Source organism: Heterodontus francisci, chromosome 39 (genome assembly GCF_036365525.1).
Source record: "Heterodontus francisci isolate sHetFra1 chromosome 39, sHetFra1.hap1, whole genome shotgun sequence".
Classification (NCBI taxonomy): domain Eukaryota; kingdom Metazoa; phylum Chordata; class Chondrichthyes; order Heterodontiformes; family Heterodontidae; genus Heterodontus; species Heterodontus francisci.
Window position 1 is genome coordinate 20,588,070 of NC_090409.1, and position 11,120 is coordinate 20,599,189.

At 54.8% G+C, this 11,120-nt stretch overlaps 1 protein-coding gene across 1 annotated transcript in view; it reads left to right on the forward strand.

Annotated features, from left to right (window-relative positions):
- LOC137352699 (tectonic-3-like) overlaps positions 1 to 8,104 on the forward strand; it is a 252,268-nt gene extending 244,164 nt beyond the window's left edge. The window contains exon 15 of the mRNA XM_068018427.1: positions 6,096 to 8,104. Coding sequence (XP_067874528.1) covers positions 6,096 to 6,314 — 219 coding nt within the window. The 3' untranslated portion in view covers positions 6,315 to 8,104. The remainder of the gene's footprint in view (positions 1 to 6,095) is intronic.
- Positions 8,105 to 11,120: the final 3,016 nt, after the last annotated feature.

The window sequence follows — 11,120 nt, forward strand, 5'->3', positions numbered from 1 at the left end:
CCCCCCACCTTCTCTCTCTGCCCCCCACCTTCTCTCTCTGCCCCCCACCTTCTCTCTCTGCCCCCCACCTTCTCTCTCTGCCCCCCACCTTCTCTCTCTGCCCCCCACCTTCTCTCTCTGCCCCCCACCTTCTCTCTCTGCCCCCCACCTTCTCTCTCTGCCCCCCACCTTCTCTCTCTGCCCCCCACCTTCTCTCTCTGCCCCCCACCTTCTCTCTCTGCCCCCCACCTTCTCTCTCTGTCCCCCACCTTCTCTCTCTGTCCCCCACCTTCTCTCTCTGCCCCCCACCTTCTCTCTCTGCCCCCCACCTTCTCTCTCTGCCCCCCACCTTCTCTCTCTGCCCGCCACCTTCTCTCTCTGCCCCCCACTTTCTCTCTCTGCCCCCCACCTTCTCTCTCTGCCCCCCACCTTCTCTCTCTGCCCCCCACCTTCTCTCTCTGCCCCCCACCTTCTCTCTCTGCCCCCCACCTTCTCTCTCTGCCCCCCACCTTCTCTCTCTGTCCCCCACCTTCTCTCCCTGTCCCCCACCTTCTCTCCCTGTCCCCCACCTTCTCTCCCTGTCCCCCACCTTCTCTCCCTGTCCCCCACCTTCTCTCCCTGTCCCCCACCTTCTCTCCCTGTCCCCCACCTTCTCTCCCTGTCCCCCACCTTCTCTCCCTGTCCCCCTCTTTCTCTCCCTGTCCCCCTCTTTCTCTCCCTGTCCCCCTCTTTCTCTCCCTATCCCCCTCTTTCTCTCCCTGTCCCCCTCTTTCTCTCCCTGCCCTCCTCTTTCTCTCCCTGCCCCCCTCTTTCTCTCTCTGCCCCCCTCTTCCTCTCTCTGCCCCCGTCTTTCTCTGTCCCCCTCTTTCTCTCCCTGTCCCCCTCTTTCTCTCCCTGTCCCCCACGTTATCTCCCTGTCCCCCTCTTTCTCTCCCTGTCCCCCTCTTTCTCTCCCTGTCCCCCTCTTTCTCTCCCTGCCCTCCTCTTTCTCTCTCTGCCCCCCTCTTTCTCTCTCTGTCCCCCACCTTCTCTCTCTGCCCCCCACCTTCTCTCTCTGCCCCCCACCTTCTCTCTCTGCCCCCCACCTTCTCTCTCTGCCCCCCACCTTCTCTCTCTGCCCCCCACCTTCTCTCTCTGCCCCCCACCTTCTCTCTCTGCCCCCCACCTTCTCTCCCTGTCCCCCACCTTCTCTCCCTGTCCCCCACCTTCTCTCCCTGTCCCCCACCTTCTCTCCCTGTCCCCCACCTTCTCTCCCTGTCCCCCTCTTTCTCTCCCTGTCCCCCTCTTTCTCTCCCTGTCCCCCTCTTTCTCTCCCTGCCCTCCTCTTTCTCTCTCTGCCCCCCTCTTTCTCTCTCTGCCCCCCTCTTCCTCTCTCTGCCCCCGTCTTTCTCTGTCCCCCTCTTTCTCTCCCTGTCCCCCTCTTTCTCTCCCTGTCCCCCACGTTATCTCCCTGTCCCCCTCTTTCTCTCCCTGTCCCCCTCTTTCTCTCCCTGTCCCCCTCTTTCTCTCCCTGCCCTCCTCTTTCTCTCCCTGCCCTCCTCTTTCTCTCTCTGCCCCCTTCTTTCTCTCTCTGCCCCCCTCTTCCTCTCTCTGCCCCCGTCTTTCTCTGTCCCCCTCTTTCTCTCCCTGTCCCCCTCTTTCTCTCCCTGTCCCCCACATTATCTCCCTGTCCCCCACGTTATCTCCCTGTCCCCCACGTTCTCTCTCTGTCACCCTCTTTCTCTCTCTGTCCCCCACGTTCTCTCTCTGTTGCCCTCTTTCTCTCTCTGTCCCCTCTTTCACTCTGTGTCCTCCCTCTCTTTGTCTTCCCCCCCTCTTCCTCTCTCTTTCTGTCTCTGTCCCCCCTCTCTCTGTCCCCCTCTTCCTCTCTCCATCCCCCTCTCTCTCTATCTGCCTTTCTCTTTCTGTCCCCCTCTTTCTCTCTCTGTCCCCCTCTTTCTCTCTCTGTCCCCCTCTTTCTCTCTCTGTCCCCCTCTTTCTCTCTCTGTCCCCTCGTTCTCTCTCTGTCCCCTCTTTCTCTCCCTGTCCCCCTCTTTCTCTCCCTGTCCCCCTCTTTCTCTCTCTGTCCCCCTCTTTCTCTCTCTGTCCCCCTCTTTCTCTCTCTGTCCCCTCGTTCTCTCTCTGTTCCCCTCTTTCTCTCTCTGTCCCCCTCTTTCTCTCTCTGTCCCCCTCTTTCTCTCTCTGTCCCCCTCTTTCTCTCTCTGTCCCCCTCTTTCTCTCTCTGTTCCCCTCTTTCTCTCTCTGTTCCCCTCTTTCTCTCTCTGCCCCCCTCTTTCACTCTCTGTCCCCCACTTCCTCTCTCTGTCACCCACTTCCTCTCTCTGTCCCCCCACCCCTCGCTGTCCCCCTCTTTCTCTCGCTGTCCCCCTCTTTCTCTCGCTGTCCCCCTCTTTCTCTCGCTGTCCCCCTCTTTCTCTCGCTGTCCCCCTCTTTCTCTCGCTGTCCCCCTCTTTCTCTCGCTGTCCCCCTCTTTCTCTCGCTGTCCCCCTCTTTCTCTCGCTGTCCCCCTCTCTCTCTCCCTCCCCTCTCTTTCTCTCACTGCCCCTTCTTTCTCTCACTGCCCCCTCTTTCTCTCACTGCCCCCTCTTTCTCTCACTGCCCCCCCTCTTTCTCTCACTGTCCCCTCTTTCTCTCACTGTCCCCTCTTTCTCTCTGTCCCCCTCTTTCTCTCTGTCCCCCTCTCTCTCTGTCACCTTCTTTCTCTCTTTGTCCCCAACGTTCTCTCACTGTCCCCCCTCTCTCTCTCTGTTCCCCCCCTCTCTTTCTCTCTCTCTGCTGCCCCCTCTCTCTCTTTCTCTCTCTCTGTCCCCCATGTTCTCTCTCTGTCACCCACGTTCTCTCTCTGTCCCCCTCTTTCTCTCTCTGTCCCCTCTTTCACTCTCTGTCCCCCCTCTCTTTCTCTTCCCCCCCTCTTCCTCTCTCTTTCTCTCTCTCTGCCCCCCTCTTCCTCTCGCTGTCCCACCTCTCTCTCTCTGTCCCCCCTCTCTCTGTCCCCCTCTTCCTCTCTCCATCCCCCTCTCTCTATCTGTCCCCCTCTTTCTTTCTCTGTCCCCCTCTCTCTCTCTGTTCCCCCCTCTCTTTCTCTCTCTCTGTCCCCCTCTTTTTCTCTCTGTCTCCCTCTTTCTCTCTCTGTCCCCCTTTTTCTTTCTGTGTCCCCCTTTTTCTTTCTCTGTCCCCCTCTTTCTCTCTCTGCCCCCCTCTTTCACTCTCTGTCCCCCACTTCCTCTCTCTGTCTCCCACTTCCTCTCTCTGACCCCCCACCCCTCGCTGTCCCCCTCTTTCTCTCGCTGTCCCCCTCTTTCTCTCGCTGTCCCCCTCTTTCTCTCGCTGTCCCCCTCTTTCTCTCGCTGTCCCCCTCTTTCTCTCGCTGTCCCCCTCTTTCTCTCGCTGTCCCCCTCTTTCTCTCGCTGTCCCCCTCTTTCTCTCGCTGTCCCCCTCTTTCTCTCGCTGTCCCCCTCTTTCTCTCGCTGTCCCCCTCTTTCTCTCGCTGTCCCCCTCTTTCTCTCGCTGTCCCCCTCTTTCTCTCGCTGTCCCCCCTCTTTCTCTCGCTGTCCCCCTCTTTCTCTCGCTGTCCCCCTCTTTCTCTCGCTGTCCCCCTCTTTCTCTCGCTGTCCCCCTCTTTCTCTCGCTGTCCCCCTCTTTCTCTCGCTGTCCCCCTCTTTCTCTCGCTGTCCCCCTCTTTCTCTCGCTGTCCCCCTCTTTCTCTCGCTGTCCCCCTCTTTCTCTCGCTGTCCCCCTCTTTCTCTCGCTGTCCCCCTCTTTCTCTCGCTGTCCCCCTCTTTCTCTCGCTGTCCCCCTCTTTCTCTCGCTGTCCCCCTCTCTCTCTCGCTGTCCCCCTCTCTCTCTCGCTGTCCCCCTCTCTCTCTCGCTGTCCCCCTCTCTCTCTCGCTGTCCCCCTCTCTCTCTCGCTGTCCCCCTCTCTCTCTCGCTGTCCCCCTCTCTCTCTCGCTGTCCCCCTCTCTCTCTCGCTGTCCCCCTCTCTCTCTCGCTGTCCCCCTCTCTCTCTCGCTGTCCCCCTCTCTCTCTCGCTGTCCCCCTCTCTCTCTCGCTGTCCCCCTCTCTCTCTCGCTGTCCCCCTCTTTCTCTCACTGCCCCCTTCTTTCTCTCACTGCCTCCCTCTTTCTCTCACTGTCCCCCTCTTTCTCTTTGTCCCCCTCTCTCTCTATGCCCCTCTTTTTGTCTCTATGCCCAACTCTTTCTCTCTCTGCATCCCCCTTCTTTCTCTCACTGCCCCCTTCTTTCTCTCACTGCCCCCTTCTTTCTCTCACTGCCCCCTTCTTTCTCTCACTGCCCCCTTCTTTCTCTCACTGCCCCCTTCTTTCTCTCACTGCCCCCTTCTTTCTCTCACTGTCCCCCTCTCTCTCTATGTCCCTATTTTTCTCTCTATGCCCCTCTCTTTCTCTCTCTTTCCCTCTCTCTCTCTCTCTCTCTCTCTCATCCCCTCTTTTTCTCTCTGCTGCTCTCTATCTCTATGCCCCTCTTTCTCTCTGAACTCTTCTCTTTCTCTCTCTGCCCCCCCCTTTTTCTCTCTTTTTCACTCTGCCCCCCTCGCTCTCTATGCTCCCCTCTTTTTCTCTCTGTTTCTCTCTTTCTCTATATGCCTCTCTCTTCCCCTCTCTTTCTCTCTATGCCCCTCTCTTTCTCTCTCTGCCCCCCTCTTTCTCTCTCTGCCCCCCTCTTTCTCTCTCTGCCCCCCTCTTTCTCTCTCTGCCCCCCTCTTTCTCTCTCTGCCCCCCTCTTTCTCTCTCTGCCCCCCTCTTTCTCTCTCTGCCCCCCTCTTTCTCTCTCTGCCCCCCTCTTTCTCTCTCTGCCCCATCTTTCTCTCTCTGCCCCCTCTTTTTCTCGCTGCCCCCCTCTTTTTCTCGCTGCCCCCCTCTTTTTCTCGCTGCCCCCCTCTTTTTCTCGCTGCCCCCCTCTTTTTCTCGCTGCCCCCCTCTTTTTCTCGCTGCCCCCCTCTTTTTCTCGCTGCCCCCCTCTTTTTCTCGCTGCCCCCCTCTTTTTCTCGCTGCCCCCCTCTTTTTCTCGCTGCCCCCCTCTTTTTCTCGCTGCCCCCCTCTTTTTCTCGCTGCCCCCCTCTTTTTCTCGCTGCCCCCCTCTTTTTCTCGCTGCCCCCCTCTTTTTCTCGCTGCCCCCCTCTTTTTCTCGCTGCCCCCCTCTTTTTCTCGCTGCCCCCCTCTTTTTCTCGCTGCCCCCCTCTTTTTCTCGCTGCCCCCCTCTTTTTCTCGCTGCCCCCCTCTTTTTCTCGCTGCCCCCCTCTTTTTCTCGCTGCCCCCCTCTTTTTCTCGCTGCCCCCCTCTTTCTCTCGCTGCCCCCCTCTTTCTCTCGCTGCCCCCCTCTTTCTCTCGCTGCCCCCCTCTTTCTCTCGCTGCCCCCCTCTTTCTCTCTCTGCCCCCCTCTTTCTCTCTCTCTTCCCCTCTCTTCCCCTCTCTTTCTCTATATGCCCCTCTCTTTCACTGCCTCCCTCTGTCTCTGCACCCTCTCTCTCCGGCAGCCTTTTAAAAAAGTCGGAATCCGCCAGAAAACCCCGAATCCGTCCGAAGTTCTGAAACCTCTCCGCCTGCTCCCGACACCTGTCGGTTGTGAAATTGACAGCCCGATGTTTTCAAAAACTGGTCTGAAAGAAGAAGGCAATGGGAAATTTCACTGAAATACATCCACAGGCCAGATGGAAACCTTTGGTGGGAAGGATCCTGGCCCACGGACCACATGTTAGACAACCCTGGTATAGAGGGAACTTTATATCTAACCCTTTGCTGTACCAATCCTGGGAGTGTTTGATGGGACAGTGTAGAGGGAGCTTTACTCTGTATCTAACCCCGTATTGTACCTGTCCTAGGAGTGTTTGATGGGGACAGTGTAGAGGGAGTTTTACTCTGTATCTAACCCCGTATTGTACATGCCCTGGGAGTGTTTGATGGGGACAGTGTAGAGGGAGTTTTACTCTGTATCTAACCCCGTATTGTACATGCCCTGGGAGTGTTTGATGGGACAGTGTAGAGGGAGCTTTACTCTGTATCTAACCCCGTATTGTACCTGTCCTGGGAGTGTTTGATGGGGACAGTGTAGAGGGAGCTTTACTCTGTATCTGAGGTTAATCAGTGGTCATCTCCCCACAGTGTTCAAGTGGCAGATTGTCGCCGAGAACCTCCATCACCTTCATTGAGACCACTCAATACCCACTGGCACCCAGAGACCAGCCGGCCACTGAATGGAAGCTGCCCTTTGATTTTTTCCACCCCTTCAAGGTCTTGAACAGTGGAATTGGTGTTTCCGTGGGACCGGTACTGCACACTGCCTGCAGTGTCATTGTGATAGGCTTGTTGGGTCAGTGCTGACTTCCCGACACTCAGATCTGTCTGCTATGAGGCTGTCTTGAGACTGCTCGGAGCAAGGTTTTTAAGTGAAGGGTGTCCTAGGACTGGTATTAGGGGAGTAGCTCTCACTTGGTCATCGACTGGGTTCAGCGGAGTAGCTCTCAGAGGATCCAGGACTGGTATTAGGGGAGTAGCTCTCACTGGGTCATGGACTGGGAAGAGGGGAGTACATGTGAACATAAGAAAATATGAATTAGGAGCAGCAGTAGGCCATTTGGCCCCTCTGGCCTGACCGACATTCAATAAGATCATGGCTGATCTGTTTGTGTCTCGAATTCCACACTCCCATCTACCCCTGATAACCTTCAATTCCCTTGCCTAACAAGAATCTATTTACCCCAGCCTTAAAATTATCCAATGACGCTGCCTCCGCCACCTTCTGAGGCAGAGAGTTCCAAAGTCCAATAACCCTCTGAGAGAAAAACATTCGCCTCATTTCTGTCCGAAAAGGGCAACCCCAAATTTTAAAACAATGCCCCCTTGTTCGGGACTCCCCCACAAGAGGAAACATCCTCTCCACATCCAACTTGTCAAGACCGTTCAGGATCTTTACAACTTCAATCAAATCTCCCCTCACTCTAATAAACTCCAGTGAAAACAAGCCCAGTCTGTCCAACCTTTCCTCATAAGACAACCTGCTCATTCCAGATATCAATCCAGTAAACCTCCTCTGAACTGCCTCGAACACATTCACATCCTTCCTTAAATAAGGAAACCAAAACTGCACGCAGTAGCTCTTGCTGGGTTGTGAATTTGGATTAGGGGGGTAGCTCCCACGAAAGGCCTGCTCAGGTCTGCAAGTGAAACCTGACCCGAGTCTGACAGAACCACATCCGACCCGAGCCCGATCCAGCCCCAGTCCTTTCATTTTCTCTGCGCCCGATCTGACCACTGGGGAGTAGCTCTCACTGGGTTATGGGCTGGGTTTAGGGGAGTAGCTCTCACTGGGTTATGGAGTGAGTTTAGGGGAGTAGCTCTCATGGGTTATGGAGTGTGTTTAGGGGAGTAGCTCTCACTGGGTTATGGGCTGGGTTCAGGGCAGCAGCTCTCACTGGGTTTTGGAGTGCGTTTAGGGGAGTAGCTCCCACTGGGTTATGGAGTAGGTTTAGGGGAGTAGCTTTCACTGGGTTATGGACTGGGTTTAGGGGAGTAGCTCTCACTGGGTTATGGACTGGGTTTAGAGGAGTAGCTCTCACTGGGTGATGGAGTAAGTTTAGGGGAGTAGCTTTCACTGGGTTATGGACTGGGTTTAGGGGAGTCGCTCTCACTGGGTTATGGACTGGGTTCGAGGGAGTAGCTCTCACTGGGTTATGGGCTGGGTTTAGGGGAGTAGCTCTCACTGGGTTATGGAGTGTGTTTAGGGGAGTAGCTATCATTGGGTTATGAAGTGAGTTTAGGGGAGTTGCTCTCAGTGGGTTATGGACTGTGTTTAGGGGAGTAGCTCTCACTGGGTTATGGAGTGAGTCTCGGGGAGTAGCTCTCACTGGGTTATGGAGTGGGTTTTGGGGAGTAGCTCTCAATGGGTTATGGAGTGAGTTTAGGGGAGTATCTCTCACTGGGTTATGGAGTGAGTTTAGGGGAGTAGCTCTCACTGGGTCATGGAGTGAGTTTAGGGGAGTAGCTCTCACTGGGTTATGGAGTGAGTCTCGGGGAGTAGCTCTCACTGGGTTATGGAGTGAGTTTAGGTGAGTAGCTCTCATGGGTTATGGAGTGGGTTTAGGGGAGTAACTCTCACTGGGTTATGGAGTGAGTTTAGGGGAGTAGCTCTCATGGGTTATGGAGTGGGTTTAGGGGAGTAGCTCTCACTGGGTTATGGAGTGAGTTTAGGGGAGTAGCTCTCACTGGGTTATGGACTGGGTTTAGGTGAGTAGCTCTCATGGGTTATGGAGTGGGTTTAGGGGAGGAGCTCTCACTGGGTTATGGAGTGGTCTCGGGGAGTAGCTCTCACTGGGTTATGGAGTGAGTCTCGGGGAGTCGGTCTCACTGGGTTATGGAGTGAGTCTCGGGGAGTAGCTCTCACTGGGTTATGGAGTGAGTCTCGGGGAGTAGGTCTCACTGGGTTATGGAGTGAGTCTCGGGTAGTAGCTCTCACTGGGTTATGGAGTGAGTTTAGGGGAGTATCTCTCACTGGGTTATGGAGTGAGGCTCGGGGAGCAGCTCTCACTGGGTTATGGAGTGAGTTTAGGGGAGTAACTCTCACTGGGTTATGGAGTGAGTTCAGGTGAGTAACTCTCACTGGGTTATGGAGTGAGTTTAGGGGAGTAGCTCTCACTGGGTTATGGAGTGAGTCTTGGGGAGTAGCTCTCACTGGGTTATGGAGTGAGTTCAGGTGAGTAACTCTCACTGGGTTATGGAGTGAGTTTAGGGGAGTAGCTCTCACTGGGTTATGGAGTGAGTCTTGGGGAGTAGCTCTCACTGGGTTATGGAGTGAGTTTAGGGGAGTAGCTCTCACTGGGTTGTGGAGTGAGTTTAGGGGACTGGCTCTCACTGGGTTATGGAGTGGGTTTAGGGGAGTAGCTCTCACTGGGTTATGGACTGGGTTTAGGTGAGTAGATCTCATGGGTTTTGGAGTGGGTTTAGGGCAGTAGCTCCCACTGGGTTATGGACTGGGTTTAGGTGAGTAACTCTCACTGGGTTATGGAGTGAGTTTAGGGGAGTAGCTCCCACTGGGTTATGGCGTGAGTTTCGGGGAGTAGCTCTCACTGGATTATGGAGTGAGTTTAGGGGAGTAGCTCTCACTGGGTTATGGGCTGGGTTTAGGGTAGTAGCTCTCACTGGGTTATGGAGTGAGTTTAGGTGAGTCGCTCTCACTGGGTTATGCAGTGGGTTTTGGGGAGTAGCTCTCAATGGGTTATGGAGTGAGTTTAGGGGAGTAGCTCTCACTGGGTTATGGAGTGAGTTTTGGGGAGTAGCTTTCAATGGGTTATGGAGTGAGTTTAGGGGAGTAGCTCTCACTGGGTTATGGACTGAGTTTAGGGGAGTAGCTCTCACTGGGTTATGGGCTGGGTTTAGGTGAGTAGCTCTCACTGGGTTATGGAGTGGTCTCGGGGAGTAGCTCTCACTGGGTTGTGGAGTGAGTCTCGGGGAGTAGGTCTCACTGGGTTATGGAGTGCGTTTAGGGGAGTAGCTATCACTGGGTTATGAAGTGAGTTTCGGGGAGTTGCTCTCAGTGGGTTATGGACTGGGTTTAGGGGAGTAGCTCTCACTGGGTTATTGAGTGGGTTTAGGGGAGTAGCTCCCACTGGGTTATGGACTGTCTTTAGGTGAGTAACTCTCACTGGGTTATGGAGTGAGTTTAGGGGAGTAGCTCTCACTGGGTTATGGTCTGGGATTAGGTGAGTAGCTTTCTCTGGGTTATGGAGTGGGTTTAGGGGAGTAGCTCTCACTGGGTTATCGACTGGGTTTAGGGGAGCAGCTCTCACTGGGTTATGGAGTGAGTTTAGGGGAGTAGCTCCCACTGGGTTATGGACTCGGTTTAGGTGAGTAGCTCTCACTGGGTTATGGAGTGAGTTTAGGTGAGTAGCTTTCTCTGGGTTTTGGAGTGCGTTTAGAGGAGTAGCTCTCAATGGGTGATGGAGTGAGTTTAGGGGAGGAGCTCTCACTGGATTATGGAGTGAGTTTAGGGGAGTAGCTCTCACTGGGTTATGGAGTGAGTTTAGGGAACTGGCTCTCACTAGGTTATGGACTGGGTTTAGGGGAGTAGCTCTCACTGGGTTATTGAGTGAGTTTAGGGGAGTAGCTCCCACTGGGTTATGGACTGGGTTTAGGTGAGTAGCTCTCACTGGGTTCTGGAGTGAGTTTAGGGGAGTAGCTCTCACTGGGTTATGGTCTGGGATTAGGTGAGTAGCTTTCTCTGGGTTATGGAGTGGGTTTCGGTGAGTAGCTCTCACTGGGTTATGGAGTGAGTTTGGGGAGCAGCTCCCACTGGGTTATGGACTGGGTTTAGGGGAGTAGCTCTCACTGGGTTATGGAGTGGGTTTAGGGGAGTAGCTCTCACTGGGTTATGGACTGGGTTTAGGTGAGTAGCTCTCATGGGTTATGGAGTGGGTTCAGGGGAGTAGCTCCCACTGGGTTGTGGACTGGGTTTAGGTGAGTAACTCTCACTGGGTTATGGAGTGAGTTCAGGGGAGTCGCTCTCACTGGGTTATGGAGTGAGTTTCGGGAGTAGCTCTCACTGGGTTATGGACTGGGTTTAGGGGAGTAGCTCTCACTGGGTTATGGAGTGAGTTTAGGGGAGTAGCTCTCACTGGGTTATGGAGTGAGTATAGGGGAGTCGCTCTCACTGGGTTATGGAGTGAGTTTAGGGGAGTAGCTCTCACTGGGTTATTGACTGGGTTTAGGGGAGTCGCTCTCACTGGGTTATGGACTGGGTTTAGGGGAGTTGCTCTTACTGGGTTATGGACTGGGTTTAGGGGAGTAGCTCTCACTGGGTTATGGACTGGGTTTAGGGGAGTAGCTCTCACTGGATTATGGAGTGAGTTTAGGGGAGTAGCTCTCACTGGGTTATGGAGTGAGTTTAGGGGAGCAGCTCTCACTGGGTTATGGACTGGGTTTAGGGGAGTAGCTCTCACTGGGTTATGGACTGGGTTTAGCGGAATAGCTCTCACTGGGTTATGGTCTGGGATTCGGTGAGCAGCTTTCTCTGGGTTATAGAGTGGGTTTAGGTGAGTAGCTCTCACTGGGTTATGGATTGAGTTTCGGGGAGTTGCTCTCACTGGGTTATGGAGTGCGTTTAGGGGAGAAGCTCTCACTGGGTTATGGAGTGCG